The sequence below is a fragment of the Hippoglossus stenolepis genome, chromosome 14 (genome assembly GCF_022539355.2).
Source record: "Hippoglossus stenolepis isolate QCI-W04-F060 chromosome 14, HSTE1.2, whole genome shotgun sequence".
Taxonomy (NCBI): domain Eukaryota; kingdom Metazoa; phylum Chordata; class Actinopteri; order Pleuronectiformes; family Pleuronectidae; genus Hippoglossus; species Hippoglossus stenolepis.
The window spans coordinates 5,289,303-5,315,146 of record NC_061496.1 but is presented as its reverse complement, the minus strand read 5'-3'; the positions used below and the strand labels follow the sequence as shown (position 1 = coordinate 5,315,146).

Below are 25,844 nucleotides of genomic sequence, written 5' to 3'. Positions count from 1 at the left end.
ATGTGCCAAAAGTTCAAAGTACCTGGTGTTTGTTAGTTAGTTTCAATGATTACACAAAAACTACTAAACTGATTTCCATGAAATATTGTCCAAGGTTTAATTTTGGAGCGGATCCACATAAACCGATGGATCCAGGATTTAGTTTCACTTTCTTTAACATGACAAAATAGATCAAAACCAAGTTGTAACCCCTTGAATTAAACTCAGTGCAAGAAAATGATGATGGTGACATATATGCAATGATCAAAGTTTGGATTTCGGACCTGAGCCAGGACCTGTCACACATGTAATCAGGGAAAGCAAGCGAGTCAGAGACATGGTTACACACAAACTCATTGCATCTTACACTAACTGCATCGGGTCGGGTTTGGAAATAAAACAGAGTTCCTGTCGGATTCAGGTCGAGCTCGGTTGGTTTTCTCTCATGTTCAGATGAGTTCTGACAGAAACATGCAGCCTGAGCTTCACTACGACATGTATTTGAATGGACAGCCTTCAATTTTGGAAAAACTTGTCATTGCAAATTGGATCAGTATCAGTCAAGTTAACTTTTGCACGCTACACAAACAGCAACAATCACATCTGGGCAATTAGTTTCACTTCATAGTTATGGGTTTGCAGTGATGAGTTTAATGTCGTAGCACATTATTGAAATCAGGCAGCAGTTCTGTCGTCGCCTTGAGACGTTAAAGACGATCAAACGATGCTGCACGGAAACAATAAACTGAACGTTTCTAATATTTTTCTCACTCTTCAGTTTCTGTGACCAGCACTGAAATGTAACGTCTCGCCCTCCACAGACGTTTTACAGCCACTGGTCACAGAGAAGCTCTTGATTCATGAACAGCAGATGTCAGGTTGAACCAGACGTTTCCACTGAATGAGTCTTCACCTCACTTCACTGTAGTGGCCACGCAACCAGAGTCAATGAAGCGTTTTAACAGCAGTTAGACACATCAGTGGAAAACCTTCTCCTTAACTGAACCTTAACAGTAAACCTCTGCTGTACATTTCTACCCTGTGTTCCAGTTTGAGAGTGAGCGACAGTAACATTTGCATTTCTCCCTCGTTTATCTCCACGTGCAATTCAAATGACATCTTTCCTGCTTCTGACTGACGTGCAGGGTGAACGACTGCATAGTGCGAGTGAACGAGGCCGACGTCAGGGAGGTGACCCACAGCGGGGCTGTGGAGGCGCTGAAGGATGCAGGAGGTCTCGTCCGACTGTGCATCCGACGCAGGAGGAGCCTCACTGAGAGAATCCTGGATATCAAGCTGGTCAAAGGGCCGAAAGGTCAGTAAACACAGCATGAGCAGTATAGTACAACAGTGAGATATTGTATTCTGGCACATTATGTTTCTAATCAAAATATTGCTGACGTTCAGCTTTAAGAGACGATGAGGGAACTCAAACATTAACTGTGAAAAACTAAAACAAAGGAACAAGTCTGGGACTTTTGTGTAGAAGTCGAAAAGTTGTCGCAGCGTAGTTAACATGATTTGTTTTTGCCCGAGGGAACGATCGAATATTTGCCACTATTACAGATTAACTTAGCAAGTGACCCTCAGGACGTCACATCACTGAAGTGAATGCAAATATCTATCAAAATGATTCAAAGTGTGATGTGTCCTGTGACAGGTTTAGGATTCAGCATAGCAGGTGGAGTTGGAAACCAACATGTGCCGGGCGACAACAGCATCTACGTGACGAAGGTCATCGAGGGAGGAGCTGCACACAAAGACGGACGGCTACAGATCGGGGACAAACTTGTAGCTGTAAGATTCAAACTTTTTTATTGTTGGCCTTTCCTCTTTGCACATGTGTAACGGTACAAAACTCTGTACATCAATATCTGCAGCAGGTGAAAATGAAAATACAAAGCATTACAGAAGACGTTTGCTTCGACTCTCAGATGAGACCATGAATTCAGGTTTATTAGCTCCAAGTAGATCACAAATAATGTCCCTTAACATCTTCAACAGCACCAAATACTTGCAATCAATAGTTTTATTAAATTCAATCATTTTAGTAACACCAAATATTAATATATAAAACCAGACGTGTAATATTTTCGAATGAATCCTTCTTGTTTTTACTTTAAAATGAGGACTGAGCAGAAAGACAAGGTGTGTCATCTTCATTAATCCACTTTTTTTTATATAATCTTATATGTAAAGAAGGAAGTATTAAGTATTACCTGTCAGGAAGCTGTCTTCTAAGAACAGATTAAGTATCTCAGAGAAGGACAGAGTCTGTTAAAGGTGATTTTACTCAGCAGAAATCAGTGTTGAAGTAAATCCAGCATCAAATCAATGTCCAGCCTCAGTGTTGTGTGTGTGTGTGTGTTGTCTGTGTGTTGTCTGTGTGTTCAGTCTTTGTCTAACACAGTGAGTGTGTGTGTGTCTGCAGGTGAACAGCTCCTGTTTGGAGGAGGTATCTCACGAGGAGGCGGTGGCTGCCCTCAAGTCGACTCCTGACGTCGTGTACCTCCGTGTGGCCAAACACACCTCGCTTTTTATCAACGACAACTTCCCTCCGCCTGACGTCACCAACTGTACACACACACACACACACACACACACACACACACACACACACACACACACACACACAGCTTTCAGTACAATACTTTGCTCATAGTTAATTGCATAACGTGGGCTTGCATCTAAAGCAACTTGCAGTGATAACTTTCTACGACAAAAGCACAATAGGCAACAAAACCCGAAAACACCACTGTCCCTATTGTCTACTGTGTTTCTTCTGTATCAGGAAACGAGTACAGGAGACTGCCATCATCACAACTCAACTAAATTTAATCATATTTCTGAGAACCTCAAAATTCCCTTTACCTTTTACTGATTCCCTTGAAATTATTTTTATGTTCGAACGTAAAATATAATAATGAATTATTCTTGTTTGTGTCCCTCCAGCGTACTCCCCACATCAAGACAACCACATAAGCCCTTACATGAGCGGCAGTCAGTCTGTGAGCCCGGCTCCGTTAACCACTCCCAGATACTCGCCGCTGCCCAGGACCATGACCGGAGACGACGAGATCCCCAGGTGAGAGATCACACAAACACACACAAAGACACAACACAACACAAACACAAACAAACACAAACACAAACACAAACACAAACACAAACACAAACACACATGTGGCAGCAATAAGGGAATTCTGCCGCTTCTTCTTCGCTTTACTAAAATCAGTGTAAATCCAGCCGTGTGTGTGTGTGTGTGTGTGTGTGTGTGTGTGTGTGTGTGTGTGTGTGTGTGTGTGTGTGTGTGTGTGTGTGTGTGTGTGTGTGTGTGTGTGTTTGGCAGTAAAAGGCAAATGGCAGTGTACATATTTCGTCTCAGGAATCAGGCCACATGTGTACACACGCACAGACACACACGCATGCAGATTCTCGTTGCCGCTCTTCTGTCTTTAATCCATTTTAATGGACGGATTACAGCCTATCACGGCCCTCGTCACTCAACTGGCATCCCCGTGGTTACCAGAATATGACTCATTTCGTCATCGACCTTCGGGCCAATCGGTGCGCTTTGTTTCTAATAAATCTGATAAGCCTCAGGCCGACTGCAGGATGGTCACTTTGACGTCTGTCATTCTCGTCTCTCCGTTTCTTTTCCTTCTCTGCTTTCATCCCTCGCTACATCACGTCTGATTAGTTTGTCGTGGAGGTTTATGGGTTTCAACGATTGTCCAATTAGGTGATCCCAATTTCAGGAACACCTGGTTTCTCCAGTTTCAGGCTTTTACGATGAGCGACGCACTGATTTAGTATTTTCTCTCTCTGCGCTGATTCCCAGAACCTTAACCCAGAGTCTCTGCCAAACCAGATTACCAAACCAAAACCAGAGCACTCTTCTCCCCAAATTCAATATCTGTTGACCTCACAGCGTGGAACTCATTGGACTGAATTTCTGTGTTAGGTAATATGACTTAAACTGTGGCGCAGACAGACCGTGAGACTTCAGCAATCTTAGTTCGCTGCAGAGCTCACTGTGCGACATTGGATCTAATCAACTTGGTTTGATGTGGTTTGACTGTAGAAGGTTAAAACATCTCCTGAATCACAGGCTCCATCGATACAGGAGCAACGCGTCATCAGCGTGCGTCATCCGTCTGAGCCGCTTCAGTGAAGCGAGACTCGAGTCCTTCATCGCAGTCGACATATTCCTGTGTGTGGAAAAGATGAGGAAAAGAGGCGTCATTCATTCAGTGCATTATTTCATGCTGTGTTCTTATTGGTTGGTGAGAGGACGTGTAGTAGACGTGTAGTAGACGTGTAGTAGATGTGTAGCAGCAGCCACATCATCAGCTGATCGTCCTTCATTTCTGTTACTGTCACAGTTTTTTCTTTGGTCGCCAAAATATCATCGTGTTTCTGTCGCATTGGTCATTTTTTGTCAAATTCACAATGTAAACCCACTTTAAATGACTGTATCTAGATACATTCACTGAAATTAATGTAAATAATATAACTTGTATGACTACTACTACTACTACTACTACTACTACTACTACCATCCAACCTTTAAATTTAATCGAGCTGCAGCTAATTTCACAGGCTTATAGATATCAGTCCTCTTAATACGTCATACTTTTAAAATCAAGATCCATAAATTAATCCCTGGGAATTCTGTGAAAATATAAAAAAAACATCCCATCTCGCAATTTTAAAGAAAGTAAAAAAATACTTATGACTACTTCCCTCCATCCTTCAACAGAGTTCTGTGGTAAATTGTCCAGTAATTTGTGCTTAATGTTGCGAACAAACTAACAAACAAAGTGGTGAAAAGGTAACATTGTTTAGTGCTTTCATGAAAAGTGAAGAGTATCATTCAGGTCCAGTTTGCTTCGCTGCAGGACAGACCAGTTTCACAGCTCTGTCTTTAGCATGTGTCTGTGTTTCTTGTCGATCTCCAGCCTGTGAGCTCGTTTCCTGCTGATTCGCTAAAGAATCAAACCATTAATTTAAAAACAGACTGAGTCAGCAGCAGCGTGTCGTTAGTACAGAGACACGAACCGTGGTGCTTGAACAAAACAGACGCAATGCAACACTGACATCTGCTGTTCACCGAGGGGAATGATTTCCCCCCCGAGATGAACCGGTATTCACCACATTACAGGCTCATGTCACAGCTGTTACACATCCAGAAAACATTTAAATCTACTTTTTTGTTTATTTGTTAAACATTTTTGATGGTATCATTTCTGGATCTCTTCTCTCTATGCTCCTTATAACTGAATGTGGTTAAGAAAGTTTAATTTCAGCTTGACAGTATCAACTGTCTGAGTCGTAACTGATTGTATGTTTCGTTAAAAAAATTAAAATCATGCTCTAATTGGTATAAATGTTAGATACCATCATCTTTTATGGTTTTACAGTGTATGTTTGATTTGTCTTTCAGAGAACCCAGACGGGTGGTGCTGCAGCGAGGGACCACGGGTCTCGGCTTCAACATCGTGGGCGGAGAGGACGGCGAGGGAATCTTCATCTCCTTCATTCTGGCCGGAGGTCCGGCCGATCTGTGTGGGGAGCTGCGGAAGGGAGACCGCATCCTGTCGGTATGAGCTAACGCCTCATAAAGTCAACACCACTACTGTCACCATTACTTTTATTAATAACTGGGCCTCTGCCGTTATTGCTGCGGAGATTATACCGCGTCAGCCAGGGAGTCGTTCTGTGAGTTTATGTTGTGTTAATGTCTCTGTACATTATTGATGCAGAGTCACATTAACAGAAATCTTTGCAGAAACTTTGATTCACAGCGTCTGCAACAGTTTAAACTGGTGAACCCAGTCAGTCACCACTAAAGGCTGATGGGAAATGTGTGTGTTATTAACCCCCCGTCGCCCAAAAGTGAAAAATGGATTTAATCTTCCCCAGACTCTGACAATCCCTGCTGAACTGTTATGTATTAATATATGCAAGTACTGACATGGAAGGATTCTATGCATTAAACAAGGCTGCACAAAGTACACGTGCACACACACACACACATGTGACTGGTCACCTGTGAGTTATCGACCCACTGAGACGTACAGCGTCCCTAATGCTGTTCTCCTCTCACTATACATTTATTGCTATCGATCCAGCGTGGGCGCTAACGCTTTCTGTCCGTGTCGGTGTGTAGGTGAACGGCGTGGACCTGTCCAGTGCGACACACGAGCAGGCGGCTGCGGCGCTGAAGAACGCGGGACAGACCGTTACCATAGTAGCGCAGTACAGACCAGAGGGTGAGTACTGCAGACTTATACAGCATATTTTCATCTATCTGTTATAGATCTGACAATATATGAGTGAAATACTTAGTGCATCAGGTTTTTTGTGTGGTGGAAATGTCGGTGTGTCAAGAAAATGAGACAAATATGAATTTCTTTGGATATTTGATGATGATTTTGGCAGTTTACAGTGATAGTGGAATATGTGAGGAAGCTCAAAAGTATTAAAAAGGTTGTAGCTACGGAAAAAAAGCTGTTTGTGGGCAAAGAAAATAATAAAACCAACATAAATCAGTATTTTAGTTGTGAAGCAGTGATGACATGTAGCTTTTTTTATCAGGTGTTGTTATTCTACTCTATTACGTTGTTGGAAGTCCAGTGTTTTGAATATTTGCAGGATAGTGATTAATGGAAGCATTGAAAATCACGTGCAACATGCTGAGACATTTAAATATTCATACTGTACATTCATACTCACATGTACACGTACACAAACCACAGCTGGGTTCAGACATGCTATGAAGTCTGGACATGTTTGTGAGAACACAAACGTCCAAGTCACTTTGGTCATTTTCCGTAACTTTTCCTGCTACTCGGAAAGTAGTACTCAAAAGTACCCAAAGTAGTGAAGTGTCAGAGTGAGAATACAGCAGGAAAATGAGCTTGTTGATAACAATTTTAACTGGGATGGACGAGACAAGATGTCAACTTGGAAAGATGACATGAGTTGAAGGCTTTTGGTTACAAGTGCCAATATGTGCTGTAAACATGCATCATGTCCTGCCTCCTGTCAAAATGGTCCATACATTTTCCTGATGTTGTGAAAGCATCACACCCACCTTTCTATTTCTGATACTCCCCCTCAAAGCAAACCATTGTTATCACAAACTCACCTAATGCCTCCACAGCAACCAATGAAAACCACAAAAGCCTTAAATAGCTCCTAAATCTATCAATGTCTCAAATCCCTATAGGTCCCTATATAAATCTAATTGGTCCTCACATAGACAGAAATACATACAAGTACACACACATACACACACAAACAACACACACACACACACACACACAGACTAGGTGTCAGAGTGAGGTTTCCCAACAAGCACCATCCTGGATGTTTTGTCTACTGGGAGTGACGGGAAAGGCCGTAACCTAGGAAACCAGGTCATAACTGCTAATTGGCTCGGCTAATGGGATGGTGGGGGACCTGAGTGTAGCACTTACAGTAACCCCCACCACCACCACCACACACACACACACACACACACACACACACACACACACACACACCCACACACACACACACACACACACACTTGCAGACTGTTAAACAACATCAGGTCACCTGGTCTCAGATTTCGCTTCAGAAAATGTGTGTGTGTGTGTGTGTGTGTGTGTGTGTGTGTGTGTGTGTGTGTGTGTCCATGTATTATTCAGTCAGGGAGCTGGTCTCTAACTGTGTTATTTGAGAGCGGATGAGTGAACAGTATGATCCACTGGCTCACATGTGCTTTAAATAAGAAAAAACCACAACATCAATTCAGTTTCTAGCCTTTGAAAATAATTTAACTTTCCTGTTTATGTAATTATATGTTGAGGTAATGCTGGAGTTAAAATGCTAGAACATAATGAAGTTCCTCCGCAGCCACAGTATGCAAATGTGAGGGAAGCTCATAAGGACGTAATCCATACATCACACTGGAAACCATGATGAATGGATTATGAATTCTGAAAGGTCATACTGACATGATATATGGATTATGATTTCTAATTTCAGGAGAGAGAGTGAGATTAAATTTAAATCCTGATATCCGATACTGATACTGATATAGGATATTGCTCCGTTATGTGGTGGGTATTTATAACAATAGAGCGGATCTAGAGGAGCACTCTATTCATTTCGACTGTTTATATCTCTGTGTTTTTATTACATCATACGTCAGCGCTGCACATTTTGTCAGGACAGGTTTAAAGGTTTACTCTTTAGGTGATGCTGCACTATTATGTCTTATTTACTCATAAATAGTGATTCAGTAAATTCAAATATGTATTTATATGTTACAGCTTAATGTTACTTTACACATAAAGGAATGATCCTAATCTCTTTCACACATATGGTTTCTTAATTAAGAACCGGTTTCAGATCAGTACTCTCTCTCAACAACAAATATGACAAAATCGAATGATTTGTGTGTCTGTAAATCCATTCATTTACAATTATGCAACAAATCTGTAGCTTATTTAATTTACAGTAATCATCTGCAACATTTTGACAGGAAGGAAACTTCTCTCTTCAGCTCTGTGATGGATTCATAAATGCAATGTGCTGGTGAAAATTAACAGTTAGTACCATGTCGATCTTTCCTGTAAAAAGAAAAGAGCTACGTGCTTTTTACTTACAAATTTAACACCTTATCTATTGTGGCAGAAACTGGTACATATGAAGTTCCTGTGGTCGTAGTTTTCACTTAAGTCAAGTACTATTTTTAACTATTTGAACATAGTGTCTGAACGTCAACACCGGTTCAGAGTGAATAAGAAAAGTTGTGTTAAACTTTTGTCTGAGATCTGAGTGTAATCAGGATGTCATCAGGCTTTTTATTCAGTAGTCAGGACACAGGACACAGCACAGTGAATATGTTACTTATATCCTACAGTTGACTTCTTCGGCCTAAGAGAGAATGTGTAGAGAGCACAGATGTTGTGTACAGCTGTGTGAACACACTCTGGATGGAATGATGATGATGATCCTGTGTCAGTGGCTGAGGTTGTATTTGGTTGCTGCCTCCGGGTAAAAAACAGTTTTCACCAGAGTTTGTCTGTTGTAAAGAGCCTCGTAGGATCAGCACCATGGACAGCGACCGACACACTTACATGTAAAAAATCTCTTAAAAATCAAATCCTGCAGTTTGCGTGTGTGTGTGTGTGTGTGTGTGTGTGTGTGTGTGTGTGTGTGTGTGTGTGTGTGTGTGTGTGTGTGTGTGTGCGTGTGTGTATCGTGACTCTCCTACAGACCACATTAGTGACTGTTGAATGGACTCTATATCAGACCTTCTGTCCACGCTGAGCTTTGGTCAGCACTGTGCATGTGTCTATCTGTGTGTGAGTGTGTGTCCATGTTTGTCCCCTTCCTGTGGCTACGGCGTGCAGTGACCAGCAGTGCTCCCTGTGTCTCATGAAACACTTCCTGCCAACAAGAAAGGAACTCATAATAACCTCCACCAGGGGAGGAGAAGTGTTTGTGTGTTGCTGTGTGTGTGTGTGGTCTTGGTATTATACGGTATTACTATGTTAATAATAAGTCATATGTTGGGGAGTTGTCCTTCTAATAGGGACAGAAAACTAACCCAGCATAATGTAAACCATTAAATGTTAAGGAAAACATGTTTACGGTTTGCTTGAGATGTGTGTGTGCGTGTGTGTGTGTCCAGGTCTCCCCCTGTTATTTGAATTAAATATGGCGCCCACTGTGGCCAAACGCAGCACAGATCTGAACACCTTATGGTGTGTGTGTGTGTGTGTGTGTGTGTGTGTGTGTGTGTGTGTGTGTGTGTGTGTGTGTGTGTGTGTGTGTGGTGCAGTGACAGGTGACAGGGTTGGTTTAAGCTGATGCAGCAGATATAGATCTGTGTTTATTTGCAGTGGAGCAGATGGAAAGTGTTCGTCTGTGAAAAGTCGTCATGCTGTTGATGCAGCGTCTCTCTTCACGTTTCAGGCTATTTTCAGCCAGTTTTATATGTCAGACCTGTGGCTATGAAATGTCATGTGACTGGATTTTATCCTACAACTCCCCACTGTGTGATTTATTTTGGAATAAGTCAAATTTTTGCGGTGCATTAGAGGCACATTATTAGCACATATAATAAAAAATGTGTTAATCATGAGAATCATGAAATGAAATAATCATGAGATAAGGTCAACCCTGTAAATACTCACTGCTTTTTGTGATTATAATGCATTGTTTGCAACTTTAACCTCAAGAAATACCAATAATTATTGTATTTATAAATCACTTTTCAATCAAAATGCACAAAGAGGAAGATTATAAAACACATGCGAGGATGAAGGAACTTTAAAACATAGCAGTTCTCTATCTTAATGCAGCAAACCCAGAGACATCATGTCTTTTATTCCATACTTTCCTCTTTTCTCTCAAAACCTGGAGCCCACAACTCGAACCAGCAGCTCTGTTGCAGTCTGATATGTCTTAGAAGGTATTTTAGCCACAGTCCACTGGCCTCAAGCAGAGAGACGGCGCTAAAGAGGTCTGGTGAACTGAAGAGATTATATTTTTAAACGTGTAGACTTCAACTTCCCTGACTCCGGCAACATCTCCTCGGGACATGTATTACATTTAGCTGGAGTGAAGTGTTTCAGCTTGAACTCAGAATCTCAGGGCTCCAGTTCAGGTTAAACAGAAAAAATACCTGGACATGCATCGGAAAACCAAAAATGTCCTAATACTGTGTGATGTCCTGCAGCGCCTGAGGTTTCCTGATGTGCGACTGGTAAACGCCTGAAGCTTGACAGCAGTATTAGTCAGTAGGATTACACATAACCGTCACACACACACACACACACACAACACACACAAAATAACACACACACAGAGGCGTGTCTGTCAGCAGTAATACTGAGGTGATGCAGGGAGGATTATCGTCACTTCTCTTAGCCTGCTTATTACACATTGTGTGTTAGTGTGTGTGTGTTAGTGTGTGTGTTAGTGTGTCGTGCAGCGGTTGTTAAGCAGGATTAACGGCTCCGTCTCTGGGCTCTCAGACTATAAGTTGTGGGAGTTTCTACCGAACACACACTCAGTGGGCTGCTCTCTTTTCTTTTCCCACTTCATTTTATTGCTCTTATTTTTCCGTCTCCGCCACCTGTCAGCCCCCGCTCGGCTCCCCGGTCCTGCTGGTGTCTCCGGTAATGGTCTGACTCATCGCCCACAGACTGGGATTTGGGGGATTTGAGGCGTCACTTGAAACGAGATGGGGACTGATTGGAGATGTGCAGCGTGTCACCTCGTACTGTCACGCTCTGAGTTTTATTAGCTGCCAGAGGTGAAACACATTCCTGCAGCTTTGACATTCAAACTTGAATTCACTCGTTAAAATTTGAATATTCCTTTTATCGTTTTCCACCTTTAACAGAACAATTCTTCTCTCCTCTCATCTCCTCTGCAATCAGTAAATCAAAACCACTATAGATTACTGTACTGGATCAGATGAGCCTCTAACAGCACGACTATTTTTAGAGCCTGAACCTTCTGTAGGTTCTTCTACACGGATATAAAAGACTCACAGGGCTTTTTATTATTCCAGCTGATCAGACACAGGATTTAGATAACATCTTTTCCCTATGTTCTACATGTACATATAAATAAATAGACAAAAATGATGTAAAGTCAAAGTAAAAACACCACATTAACTTTTCTACTTCAGTAAAAGCAAACAAGTACTCGCTTTTAAATATACTTTGAGTAATTAAAAGTAACTCTCAGATGGTTTGTTACATTACTGTATGGGGACGAGTTTCTGCGTCTTCACGGCTGGAGTAAAAGTTAAAAATATCTGAAAATAAATCGACTGAAGTGAAAAGTAAATGTACTTTGTTACATCCGACTAATCTTAGAAACAAGTTTGGCCCATGAATTTCTTGGACATTTTAATTCATATCCTACTAGACAGTGTGAACATCTTTATGTGTCGTAACTGGAAAGTGTTATATTCCAGAAAACCTGTTTGTATTGTTCTTAATTGATCATCATTGTTAACATCATTCATATTTAATTAATTGTATTGAGGTTTATTGCTCTTTGTTGTTTATAGTTATTCTCAGCTTGAGTGAGAATAGAGGACCTGAGAGGAAAATACTGGTGCAATGCATACAATATCAGGTTTTCTTTTGGATCACACCAAAGCTGCACAATGCAGAAAAGGTCTCTGACAGCTGCTGAATGGAGAAACAATACTCCTCTAGAGAGAGGAGGAGAGGGGAGGGGAGGAGGAGAGAGGAGGAGGAGGAGGAGAGGAAACGAGAGGAGAGGAGAGGTAAATGAGGAAACAAGGGAATATAAGCCCCAGAGCCATTAGTCTCTGTCATCACCCCTCCCCCACCTCTTCCTCTCTGTTTCCTCTCCTCCTCTTCTCTTCTCCCTTCTCCATCGCTCTCTCTGTTATGTCTTGTTCTCTCTCTCTCATTCTCTCTCTCTCTCTCTCTCTCTCTCTCTCTCTCTCTCTCTCTCTCTCTCTCTCTCTCTCTCTCCTTGTTAATCTGATAACGCTGCGTCGAGATGATATGTGATGACAGAGGCAGTTTGATGCTGATCATGTGAAACTTATACGGCTGTTTCAGTGTTATCACTCGTAGGGAGTCGTCAGCCCAGAGAGAGAGAGAGAGAGAGAGAGAGAGAGAGAGAGAGAGAGAGAGAGAGAGAGAGAGAGAGAGAGAGAGAGAGAGAGAGAGAGAGAGAGAGAGAGAGAGAGAGAGAAATTTGAGCAAAACCAAGTTGTATTTATTTCATTTGTACAAGGTTTTTTAATTATTGCAACTACAGAGAAAAGCTGAAGAGAGAGAGATGGAGAGAAGAGACACAAACATAAACCATGTAGAGCAGAAATAGTTTAAACTCCTTCATACTTATGAAGACATCTGCAACTGTCTTAATTTTTACTAGAATTAATAGAAAATCCATGATTTGGGCTTTTTATAAACGATTTGTTAATATCAATGTGTGTGTGTGTGTGTGTGTGGCATGTTAGACCAACTCCCTGGGCCAAAGTAGGGCAGGAGAGCCTGGCATTGACTCAGCTTCCTGCATGAGTGACCTGAGGAAACAGTGTGTGTGTGCATGTGTGTGTGCGTGTGTGTGTGTGTGTGTGTGTGTGTGTGTGTGTGTGTGTGTGTGTGTGTGTGTGTGTGTGTGTGTGTGTGTGTGTTCTCCGCCCTAGAGCGAGCTGCTGTCAAACAGAGGGAGGAGCAAATGAACGCACCAGCGAACAAGAGATAGGAAAAAGAGTGTAGTGGAGAGAGAGTTAGCATCTGTTGTTTCTGTGGCAGCTGAGCAGCGCTGGACTGACTCTAATCACACACACACACACACACACACACACACACAGACTAACTACTGCATACCTTCACACACACTCACACACATTCACATCATTCCGCTCTCTGCCTCGCTCACATTCTGAATCCAGCGTGGGGCATCTCTCTCTCTTTTATACACACATCTGTGCTCTCTCTCTCTCTCTCTCTCTCTCTCTCTCTCTCTCTCTCTCTCTCTTGCTCTCACTCGCTCTCTCTGTCTCTCTTGCTCTTGCTCTCTCTTGCTTTCTCTCTCTTTCTCTCTTTCCTTTCATTCATTTCCCGGGACTTTAAGCTTCAAACCACATCCTCTCTCTCTCTCTCTCTCTCACACACACACACACACACACACACACACACACACACACACACACACACATGCAGACACTGATCTGAGAGTCGTACCGGCATCGCATCGCGTTGGGGACGTTGAGGCTGCGTGTCCTCCAGCAGCATGTGAGTACAGCAGAGGAAACACAGAGCTGAGCCGGAGACGTTGTTGCTTTAGTTTATTACCCCTGACTTTAAAGTGATCTGCTCCGACACTTTCACTGATGAGGACGATTACAGCTCTGACTTCTCAGCTTTGATCGGAGCAGCAGCCTCGCCAGCTCCGGCTTTGTGATTCTGTTCAGGATCCGATAGCACTGATATCGTAGCTGCAGCCCAGTCTTTGCTCTTTAGATCACAGACGGGGGCAGCATCTCTTTTTCTAGCTCTCTGTTCCCATCGTTTTAGCACCGCCTCTCTTGCTCTTGTTCTTTATTTCACTCTTAGAATATGATTTTGCTGCAAATGCAACAATCAATTTCCTGTCTTTTCCTTTGCTGCCTCTCTTCATTCTCTCTTGTTTCCTGTGTTTTAGCATCATCTCTCATTGATAAACTTTTGTTTTAATTCTTTATTTCACTGTTTGAAATAGTATTTTTGATGCAAAGGCTGTAAAGCTCAGTCACATTAATCAATTTCTTCTTTCTTTCTCTTCTCTCTTTTGTTTTCTCTCTTTTTCTCTTAATCCCATAATGCTGTATTGAGGCGATTTGTGTCAACAGGGAAAGTTACATGTTAATAATGTGAACGTGTGCAGAGTATTTGTGATCCGGACGTGTGTGGGATCACTCCGCACAGAAATAGAGTTGTTAATCCGTCAATTTATTATGGATTATAGAGCCGAGATTGAAAAAGCCATAACGAGGTCAGGGATGGAGACATTGAAGGTTAACACCCCCCCCAAAAAAAAATGAAAGTTTGGGTGAAAGGCCACTTGGTTTTCTTGTTATTACAGAAAGACTGGAGGCTGTTTCGCTTCTGTGTTCGTGTTGTGCTCTGAATTTAACATGAGTCAAACCTAGTTCATGGCTTCATGAGGTGAATCTCCGTCCTCCAACAAAAACATCCCTGTGTAGTTTTAAAAAAACCATCCTGGAGAAAAAGCCATGGCAGGTTGTGTTATTCTCAGCATTTCAGTGTTGTTGTCTTTTTTCTGCTGCTCCAGTGCAGTTGAGTTGTTTGCGTTAGATTAATGAACGCTGTGGGGGAAATCAGAGCTGAGATCTGGGAGTTGTAGGCTGGTTTTTGACAGCGTTTATAGGCCGAGCGTTTAAACAAGGAGGGAGTGAGTGCGAGGGAAAAATCGGGAGACGCTGCAGGTTTCAGATCTGCGTGTGTGTGTGTGTGTGTGTACCACGAGTATGATTGAATTACTCAGGGTTAATTAGATTCTGTAGTCCACAGTAATGGTTTAGAGACACACACACACACACACACAAACACAGGGACATCCTTCAGAGGGGCTTTTTCAGGCTTATTGCCAGCGGCGTTGTCATCCGAGTGTTAGTTCTGAGGTTTCTGGGAAGCTGTGTGGTGTTAAGAGGACTCGAGGACACTCGGTGAGGATTTATTACAACACACAGCTGCTGTTTCCACGGTCACTACGAATCCAAAAGTGCCACGCGTCACTGTCATCGGGAGACGGCGACTCGCAGGTGTATTTACTTTTTCAGCTTATCACCCCGTGAAAAGCCATGAAAGTGCATTAGAGGGAGCGTTATGTCATTTGTTTTTCCACTTTGTGCATTTCCATAAATAATGTACATTTATAATTAAAGAGGCACAATGACATTTTTATGGCCACTAGAAAAATAAATGGGTCAGAAACTCGAGTGTTTTTTGGGGGTTTTTTGCTGCGTGAAGCGGGAGGATACTAAAGCTGTGCTGAGTGTGTGAGCAAATCATTGCTCTTTGTATTGATTGGCCGACCGGTTGCTCCCTCGCAATTTACTACTTGTCTTTCAGCCGAGATGTGGATTCGGTTGCTGCTGGCAATTACACTGAAAGTGCTATTTGAAAATTCATGTCTGTCTGTGTGCACGAAAACAGCAGATAAATATGTGGAGGAAAATTAGGATTATAAAACAGGGCAAAGTGCTAATTCGACAATTAAATAGAAAATCTGTGCAGCGATAGAGTTGAACTTTTAACATGGTTTTCCATTTCAGCCGTAAAAAGAATGGAATGAGGATGAAAGAGCTGCACTGGATGATGCTGTGTCACTCCACTGCTGAGCTGCAGGGACGTCACAGTGTGAAGTCTGTGTGCACGTCTAATGAGACGCTCACCGCGCACTCGCCTGTTTGCCGACCGCAGAGTGACATGTGAGCGGCCCGTGTCAGATTTGTCAAACATGTCAAGCTGCTGTGTATGACAGCATTGTCTGAGTGACATGAGCTTCTAGGCCACTGCAGTATGTCAGCTGCTCTCAGGACAGATATTCATTCACACCGGTCATTGCATGATGAGCATAAAACTGTTTTCTTGGGTGTTAACATGTGGAGGCAGGAAGGAGGAAGTTGTGTGTGTGCACATCGATAGTTGTTTTTTGTCAGCTGGAGAAACAATTGGCCAATCAGAGCTTTGCAAAGTGCGGGGATGTCATCTTTATAAACACCTAACATGCTATAATAGTGGATAATAATGAATTAATGAAGTGAAACTAAACTGCAACATCATATGTATTCACAGTGACTTGATAAATCCATCCCAAACTGCAGGTCATGGGGTCTTTGGACTGTGGGAGGAAGGTGGAGGACCCAGAAACAAACTCTATACAAGAAAGGCCCCTGGCCAAATAGGGATTTCAACCAAGAACCTTCCTGCCAGAAGGCATGGGTGCTAACCACTGCTCCACAGTGCCACCATTGAACATTTCATTTTTTTAATTTCAAATATACTGCAACAGCTACTTGTTTGGTGGGAAATGTAATAGTTGGCTGAAAGAAGAGTGAACAGGAACGACAGATTCAGATAATTATCTGTAGGTTCATTTCTATAAATGGCACATTTTCATAATTTTCACATTTTAAATATATCAAGTTACGTCAGTTGGCATGATGTCGTCTCACAGTAATGAGGTTCTGGGTTCGAACCTACCGACCAACCAGGGCCTTTCTGTGTCTGTGTGGGTCCTGAGCTGCTTGCACCAGCTTAGGTTGTGTCTGTATGTCGGCCCTGTGATTGGCTGATGACCTAATGTCAGCTGGGATTGGCTGCGGCCTCCTGCGACCTCTGAAGATAAGCAAAAATAAATGATGGATGGATGGAACTTGTATCCGTTAATCTGCAGCTGGAAATGATTCAAAACATGTTATCAAAGAGCAGATCGGCCAAAGTCTCTGTCAGTGATTTGATTCAAAAATATCTAGTAGATTTTAATACTATCGACCGTCCTCTCCTCAACTAGAACAGTAGATAGTAGAGTAGATGTAGAGTTAGACAGCAAATACAGGTTTTTAGGATTTCTGGTGATTTCCGTGTTGTAGAATTCTGACGATGTGCATGTGTGGACGTGCACGTCGATGTGCGGAGGTGATGTTATTGGCACGGATCAGATCTGATGTAACAGGAGTTAATATCCAGATCAAACAGACTATTAGATTATAGCTGTGGAGAATCTGATGACAGCTCGACGTGTGCGAGTGTGTGTACGTGTGTGTTGAAAGACGAGTGACTTAATGAAGCCCGTCTGCACTTGAACATGGAAAATAAACTTCTGCACTGGCTGTTATATTGGTAGGTTTAACGTGGTTAACACGGCACATAAACCTCCGCGGTTCGTCAGGCTGCGTTTGTTGTTCTGTTGTTCTTTGATCCACGTGTCGTAAACGTGGCATAAAAATCACTGTTACTGCTTCTAATGTGGAGAAACTAATGTGGGCCTCTTTTGGCAAACATCCGGCCCCAATAACACAAATCCAGGCCACCTTTGGTTGACATGTGGTATTGCTGTGGTTTACTTGTGGCCCAGACCTTGCAAACAAGAGCCGTCATCCAACGTGGTATGTGGGCCAGATGTGGGCCAGATGTGGGGCTCATCTGGGCCAGATAGGGGCCTAATCTGGGCCAAAACAATTTTGCTATTTGGGAAGTATTATTTTTTAGAGGAGATTTGTAAGAAAAAGGAAAATACTAAGACCTCTGGCATTGCATTAAAGTTGTCTTCTAAATTCTTCCAACAATGTTTGTCCTCTTTGTGTGTCTCTCTCTGTGTGTGTGTGTGTGTGTGTGTGTGTGTGTGTGTGTGTGTGTGTGTGTGTGTGCAGAGTACAGTCGTTTCGAGGCGAAGATCCATGACCTGAGGGAACAGATGATGACCAGCAGCGTCAGCTCCAGCTCCACGTCGCTCCGCTCCACACAGAAACGCACACTTTACGTCAGGTAACACACACACACACACACACACACACACACACACACACACACACACACGCACACGACACACACACATGCACCAAGCGGACAAAGGTGACTGACTGTCGAGTGTCCTTCAGTGTGACACAACTATTGTAAGGTCTTATCTCAGCTGTCGACTGTTTCGATTTGTGTGTGTGTGTGTGTGTGTGTGTGTGTGTGTGTGTGTGTGTGTGTGTGTGTGTGTGTGTGTGTGAAACACTTCGAGAGGTTATCACATCTGAAATCACAATTAGATTGTCTGGCGACCTCCGTCTCACACTCGTGCACAAACACATCCATCGTCAAGTCTCTCGATTTCTCTGTGTGTGTGTTTGTGTTTGTGTCTCCTTCTGTCCTTTTGTCATTCTCGTCCTTGTCCCCCCCTCCGGTTGTTCGTTCTTCTCTGGATTGCCCTTCCCTCCTTAGTTTCCTCTGTTAAGAACCTTTTTTCTACAAGAATCACAGTGTTCGAAATATTGATTAAACGCCGGGTCGCTGGCTCCACATAAGTCACATTGGCGCTGTTAGGAAATCAATAAGGAGGAAAACAAAGACGGGGAAAGCAGCTCTAATGGCAACACCAACGATTGAATCCAGTGGCTTTCAGGAGACAAAGGAGACTTTATTTAGGTCGAGATTCACCTGAAAAGGATTTAGTCCAAGAGCAAATATCAGTGATGGTTTCTGTCAATGATCCAAAGACAGTATTTAATCTTGAATGTTAAAGTCACAAAAGAGAGAGAGAGAAACCATGATCACTGAATTCAGACTGTGGGAGTTAAACCTTTATCAAACAACAGCCTGAACACAAACTGAGAGGAGGCTTTAGATGAGAAGTGCACACACAACACAACACAACACAACACAACACAACACAACACAACACAACACTTTATAGGAATAAAGACATTTCTTAAAGATGGCTGAAGTGCACGTTGTCTATAGATTCTTAATTACATTCACTTAATTACATCTATTCTATGCGTCACTGTTTTTCATGTTTGGTCCACTTGCTTTTCTCCAACGCACCGAATAAATGTGAGATTTTTCTGTTCTGACAAAGAGAGAAACAAAAACTTTGAAACTTCAAGTTCAATGAACAAATTATCGCACATGAATGGAACATCGAACCTGAACTGTGTGTTCAAGTGGCCTGGAAGGAAAAGGGCAGCAGCAGCTGGGACAGTCACCTTGAACTACACACTCACAGACACACACACACACACACACACACACACACACACACACACACACACACACACACACACACACACACACACACACACACACACACACACGCTGACTCACTGAACAGAGCAGGCCGGGGTCACAGTCGGTAAAGGGAGCCAGAGGCCAAAGGTCACGTTCATCCATCTGGAAGCTGTTGTATGCGACTTGCAGGTCAATTGGTTTTTTAACAAACTGGTTTTAAGTTGATTTCATATATTTGCATATATGACTGAAATATCTCTTTTTTATTCTGTTCAATTTACTTTCTTCGAGTGTCTACGCTAGCATAACCACATTACTTTGTAAAACTTGTATTGACCTACTTGGCACATACCCACCATTAAAAGAAATAATCCCCTTTTTGAACTGAACTTGAAAAATATGAAGAAACGTGACATTGCAGCTGCTTGCCGTCACCCTTGATACATTTTTAATAATCACCCATAGGCATCATCATCATTAGCATAAATTAATTGTGCATCCACAGCCTTTATGTGGTTTTGTTTAACAATGAAAAAAAAAACGTCATGTGATTAAGCCAGAAGAGCAGGATGTTTATAAAAGAATTGCTTTGATACCACTTAAGTGAAATGATGCAATATGAAATTTTCTGCAGAAAGAATAACATTATTATTCAGCTTCTTTGAGAAATTTAACAAATATCACATTTGTTTTGCAGCAGTGATGTTTTCCAGCAGTCACACAAACACGTTGTTAAGAAACATATTTCACAGAAAGAAACAAAACAACTGAAAACAAAGAGTTGTTATTGAAAAGGAGCAGGTTCACTGAGCAAAGATAAATCAAAGTCAGCTCCTCATCCAGTTTCCTGCACAACATGCTCGATCAGCCTGAAATCATTTGTCAGTGAGTTTCACAGAAAAGACACAAAACCACTTCTGCTTAATTTCTTCCCGACCAAACATATTATAACACGACTAAGGGTTTGTTATCTGTGCTTCTTACATCCGACGAAAAGAGTCTTCGCTAGTTTCAGACCGAAAACCAGATAGAAAACCAAATTTCACCTGCAACCATCAGGAGGCTGAATCTGACCTGAAATCTGTTTGCATTGAGCTGTGGTCGGTTGTTCGTTCTCTCTTCAGGCAGCTGAAAGAGAATATTTTATTATTGTAAGGGTCGAGATTGTAATGCATCTTCATAGGCAGGTGCACATTAACTTTGATGTTAATAAACACACGTTTTCCTCTGCAGAGAAGTGTCTCCTCTCACAACCAGACCAGCTGGGTGCAGGAGCTTCTGTCTATCACACTTAAAAACAAAACACCAATGATTAATTGGGAGATTAAAGGAACTACTTTGAACCACGAGTCTGGCAAGTAGATTTGTGAAAGGCCCTGTGCACTGTCGACCCTGAGTCTGTCGGTTTCATCCTCAAGCGTCATGGTAACTCATCTGATTGTGTTGTCAGAGCTTCACTTACAGAAACACACAGAAAACCTCTCAGCAGAGAAAAACCTGGAACCAGCAGATTTATATTTATATAAAAATTTATATTAAAACCACTCGATGCACCAGTGAATCATCACAGATTTAATAAGGACATTTTCACGTGCCAGGTAATTATCTTGACGCCCTCTGTAATATAATCAATTACATGCTGAATCTCAATGATAATCTCTAAAGTCGAGTCAAAATGAGGCCAGGATCATTCCAAGGTTATGAAGAATAATGTAGTAACCCACCAATAACCCGCATAATGAATCAATGTCATATGAGAAGCTCCTGTATCCGGTTACTGCCCAGAGACGACCAATCAGCACTTCAATATTACAATAAAAAAGCCTCCAACAGGCCAGCTGATTGGTCGGGATGAGGCTGTTGGTGCGTGACAGATTGGGGGTTTCTGGTGCTCTGGGCTGCTGTGTGTGTCTGTGTGTGTGTGTGTGTGTGTGTGTGTGTTTGTGTGTGTGTGTGGTGGTGTGGGTGTGTTGGTGTGTGTGTGTGTGCACATTTGCAATGGGGGGTTTGTACTACATGCATATGCATAATGTGTGAGACACAAACTAACCTTTCCTCAGAGGAAATGTCGCTGAAACAAGGTGACATACAGTGTGTATGACTGTGCTTTGTGTGAAAGGTGTGTGTGTGTGTGTGTGTGTGTGTGTGTGTGTGTGTGTGTGTGTGTGTGTGTGTGTGTGTGTCCTCTGTTTTATTCCCTTCTGCTCATTTTACATTCACACCCATTATGGTCCTATTTTAAATACACTGTATGGCTCAGTAGCTCTGCATTGTAATCCTGTATTTCACTGTGCACCACCTCTAACAGGCCGGGGCAGCTCCAGAGCAAACGATAACAACGACTTTAGATTCTCTGTAGAACATATGTTAATATTTATGTTGGAATTGTATTCCAGTGACACGCCGCGGTAATTAATGTGTGTTCCCTGACTCGAGTAATTAGATTTCAGACGGTTCCCACACAGGAATTAAAATGTGTGCAGTGCTGAGAACAGGTAATTGATTTAGAGCCGCACTTACAGTACTGCAGCCTCAGAAATGCAACACGTGATCAATCAGCTGCAGCAGTGTGGAGGTATTTTCACTCTGCACATTGTGAGTGAAAGGAAAGTTATCAGCTGAAACTTTACTGTGGAGCCGCTAATGCAAACGCAACCTGCAGTTTGTTTTAATGGACGTTTTTTTTTTTTGCTGACGATACACTACTGTGCTATAAGGACCGTTTAATGTCCATAACATATCCACAGGTTAGCACACACACACACACACACACACACACACACACACACACACACACACACACACACACACACACACACATCCACCGGATTAATCAACGTCTTTTCCATAACTTGAGTAATTAGATTTCTCCCTCACGGGACTGAAAGTGGCGGTAACACTGAGAACATGTAATTGATTTACAGTTACACACAGTCGCTGTGGCCATAGTAAAACTACACACTACACACTCTCCATCAGTGTTTCCTGCTACAGCGACAAAATCATTCAAATCATCTGGGATCTGTGCTGTTGTTCCTTTGTTGCTGTTGTTTCTCTGATAAACATCAATTCTGTGGAGCAGCGACATTACAGAGGGAAGTAGAGGTTATTCACACACAGACTGCCGCCCTTTGCTGTACAGATCTGTGGATCCACTAATACACAGAAACACAACCCTGCACTTCATGTCATCTTTTACTATTTTAGAGCCATTTAAATAAATCACACATTTCCTCACTAGAAAAAGCTGCCATTTTACATTTTCCAAAATAAACGTTTCCTGGAACTCACCATGTGATTTGACACTAATTCATTTTAGATTAAAGAAGGATCTGCTGGAGCTCTCCTAATTAATTCCATTATAACTCAAATTTCGACACAGGTTTAGACTTTAATGCTGAGGACAGCAGGTCAGCTCAACATTAGAAAATATGTCAAATATTAAAGGACAAATTTATAATATTTACTTTGGTTTAAATGCAGTAGTTCTTTCAATGAAAGTCCTAGCAGGAAATATTTAAAATGAACTATAATGGAACATTTTGTATTCATATAAACTTTATTGGATGTTTCCTGACCAGATTCCATCTAGAAATGATCTTAATCTGATGACATAATTTATTAATATGTGTTTCCAGTGTCCACATTGAGATCAGATTGAAATCAGTCCACCTCTAACGTTAACCCTCCTCTGGTTTACATGGGTAAAAAATTTAAAAATAGGTTGGTCTCATTGAATAACGTGTGGACTGAGGAGAGGATGGCTGTAGCTGCCCACATAGTTGTTGGATTGACAACACAATTGCATTTACACTTGTGTTTTTACACAATGTTTCCATGACAACATTCAGTGGTTTGGTCGATCAGATCACAATCCACCCTCAATGCATCGTGGGAACATTTACACCTGTTCCTTCGTGTGGTCGAGCTCCATCCAATTGCAAACACATTTTACCAACCAGTCTAACCAGTGCAGGGATTTAAGGTTTTGACGCTGGACTCATTAGATCAGTTTTCATCACGTCCGGTCCTTTCTAATGGAGATTGACACGTTTGAGCAGTGAGATAAATTTATAATGTTCTTTCTTTATTGCACTGATGTGTTTCTACCTCTCCGTCTGGTTTCATGTCTTTCTCTCTGGGGTTTTCTCCTTCTCTGTCTGCGCTCTGTTTTATTGATGAAGGCAGTAGGGACTTTAGGGTAGGCCTGTTATTTCAGCTCTAGTTCCTTTGCACGCACACACACACCCACACACCCACACACACACACACACACACACACACACACACACACACACACACACACACACACACACACACACACTGCTGGCCTACTTTTCCAGGTCTTCGTACAGCTTTTGAGCTCTGTGGTCACAGAGACAGATCGCCGTTCAGACACAACACACACGTCAACACACAACAGCGACAAACAAGTCTGCACAAACAGACCGACACACTCAGGTGGATGTGTACAATTGCTTATACACACACACACACACACACACACAAACACACAGACAGGGTCACAAATAAATAGTGTAGAAAAGCAGCAATTTACATGAAATATGTCTTTGTCTTTCTGTCTGGTTTTGATGATTTATTTTATTCTAAGCCTTTATTATAGGTTTTAAATGATCAGTAGTTGTGATGAATATATAAAAAAAAAACTAAAATTAAGATTAAAGGTGTGGTTAAAAACTGCAGTTGTGTTTTTGTTTTGTTTAATGTGAACTCTTCTCTCTCTGTCTGCAGAGCGTTGTTCGACTACGACGGAAGTGCGTCCGATCTGAGCGCGCCCAATCAGGCCCTGCCGTTTCATTTCGGGGACATCCTCCATGTGAGCGGCGCCGGCGAAGAGGAGTGGTGGCCCGCCCGTCACCTCAGCCCCCCGCCCCCGAACTGCCCCGAAGTCGGGGTCATCCCCAGCCGCAGGAGGTCAGAGTTATTGGGGTTTTTTTTGGGACAGGCAGAGGATTTCAGTGATTCTGAACTGAGAGCTCAGTCGGGCTGTCGAGTCTGTCACAGCTCTCACGCAACATGCTCCTCAGCATTTACCTTATCTATGATCTATGATCATGATTTAATCATATTAAAAGCATCAGTGCTGCTGGGACTTCTCCTCCCTGCTCCTCTCACACGACTGCTGCTGTTCACATTTTAAAAGCCTCACCTCCACTCTGCAAAACATAAATAGTTCAGATATAATGTGACACTTCTCTGACATCTCATCCCTCTCTGACTTGATCGGAGTAGGATTGTAAATACTCTATATGCTGCAAACAAGTCATAGGACCGGCTCTGTGATGTTGCTGTTCACATGCCACTAAAACAGAGACAACCGAGCTGTTAATCTCAGCTCGTCAGCTCCAGCAGCTTCACATTAGCTTCTATTTACGTCAGGGTGTCGTTTTGCAGTCGGCTCATTACCCTGCGAGCATCATCATCGTTTCTACCTCGCACACTGTGAAAAGGGAAAAGTTAGAAAAATGAAAACAGATTTTTCTAAGTCCCTGATCCTTCCCCTGGTCCAGAAAGGAGATTCGTGCATTGGACACATTGGAAACAACTTCACATACATATAATGCGTTTGACACAAAAGCCCCTTAATTGAATTTTGGTGCCTCCAACACCAGAGACAATATGATATACAATATATCAGGCAACTTTCCCTTATCCACACCTCCCTTCTTCTTTCTCACTATCCTCCACTGAGAAGGAGGTGACAGACAGATGTTCATTTCTGCGGAGAAGTGAGAGCGTGTTAGAGTGATGGAGAATAAGTGGGAGATGGAAGGAGGGAACAAGGAAGAGTGGGAGTAGGTGAAGGAGCGAGTGAACATGGAAGGGAGGGATACTGTCACACGGGGGGTGCAGGAGGTGGAGTATTAATAGACTGAGGTGTTAGAATATAGAGGATGTGTCAGGGGTTGGTGCATTGGGCTAATAGAATAAATGTGTTTTATTACTGAAGCCCCAGGTTTTAAAATATGATGTATAAGAAGATTTAAGAATATTAAACATCCAACAGAGGTGTAGGATTATTAGGAGCTGTTCAAATGATGAGTATTAAAATATAATGTTTCATTGTTATTAGAGGTATCATGAATGTGAGGTTAATAATCATATTAGCAGCCATGCAGTCTTTCTATATGAGATGTTTAAGCGTCCTTCTCCTTCTCATTTCCTTCACCTCCTCCTCCTCATTTCTCCTCCTTCTCTTCTCCTCTTCTTCTCCTACTTTCAATCCTCCTCTTCCACATCCTCTATTCTGCTCTTTCCCTCTTCCTCTCTCCTCCTTTCAACCTCTACATTTGTCCTCCTTTTCCTCCTTCTTCCTCCTTCTCTTCTCCCAGCTCTCCTCACACTTCTCTCCTTCGGTTGTCTCTCTCCTGTTCTCTTTTATTCCGCTCCTCTCCTTTCCTCTCCTCTTATCTTCCTCCCTTCACATCTCTTTCTTTCTCTCCTCTCCACCTCTTGTCCTCCTTTCTTTTCCTCCCCTTCACTCCTCATCCCCCATTACTTCTGTACCTCTACTCTTTGTCTTGCTTGCTCCTCCTCCTCCCCATTCTGTTGCTCCTC

The 25,844-nt window shown here is 42.4% G+C and overlaps 1 protein-coding gene across 7 annotated transcripts in view; it reads left to right on the top strand.

Moving 5' to 3' along the window:
- Positions 1 to 25,844, top strand: part of LOC118121252 (discs large homolog 1-like protein) — a 99,860-nt gene that overhangs the window by 64,740 nt on the left and 9,276 nt on the right. For 6 of the 7 annotated variants that reach the window (XM_047342965.1, XM_047342964.1, XM_047342968.1 and 3 more), the window contains 8 exons: positions 1,125 to 1,294; positions 1,640 to 1,776; positions 2,411 to 2,555; positions 2,932 to 3,064; positions 5,426 to 5,582; positions 6,152 to 6,254; positions 17,924 to 18,038; positions 24,018 to 24,200. In XM_047342965.1, coding sequence (XP_047198921.1) covers positions 1,125 to 1,294; positions 1,640 to 1,776; positions 2,411 to 2,555; positions 2,932 to 3,064; positions 5,426 to 5,582; positions 6,152 to 6,254; positions 17,924 to 18,038; positions 24,018 to 24,200 — 1,143 coding nt within the window. Of the gene's footprint in view, positions 1 to 1,124; positions 1,295 to 1,639; positions 1,777 to 2,410; positions 2,556 to 2,931; positions 3,065 to 5,425; positions 5,583 to 6,151; positions 6,255 to 13,291; positions 13,782 to 17,923; positions 18,039 to 24,017; positions 24,201 to 25,844 lie in introns of those variants that run through there. The other variant, XM_047342971.1, reaches the window with a different exon arrangement.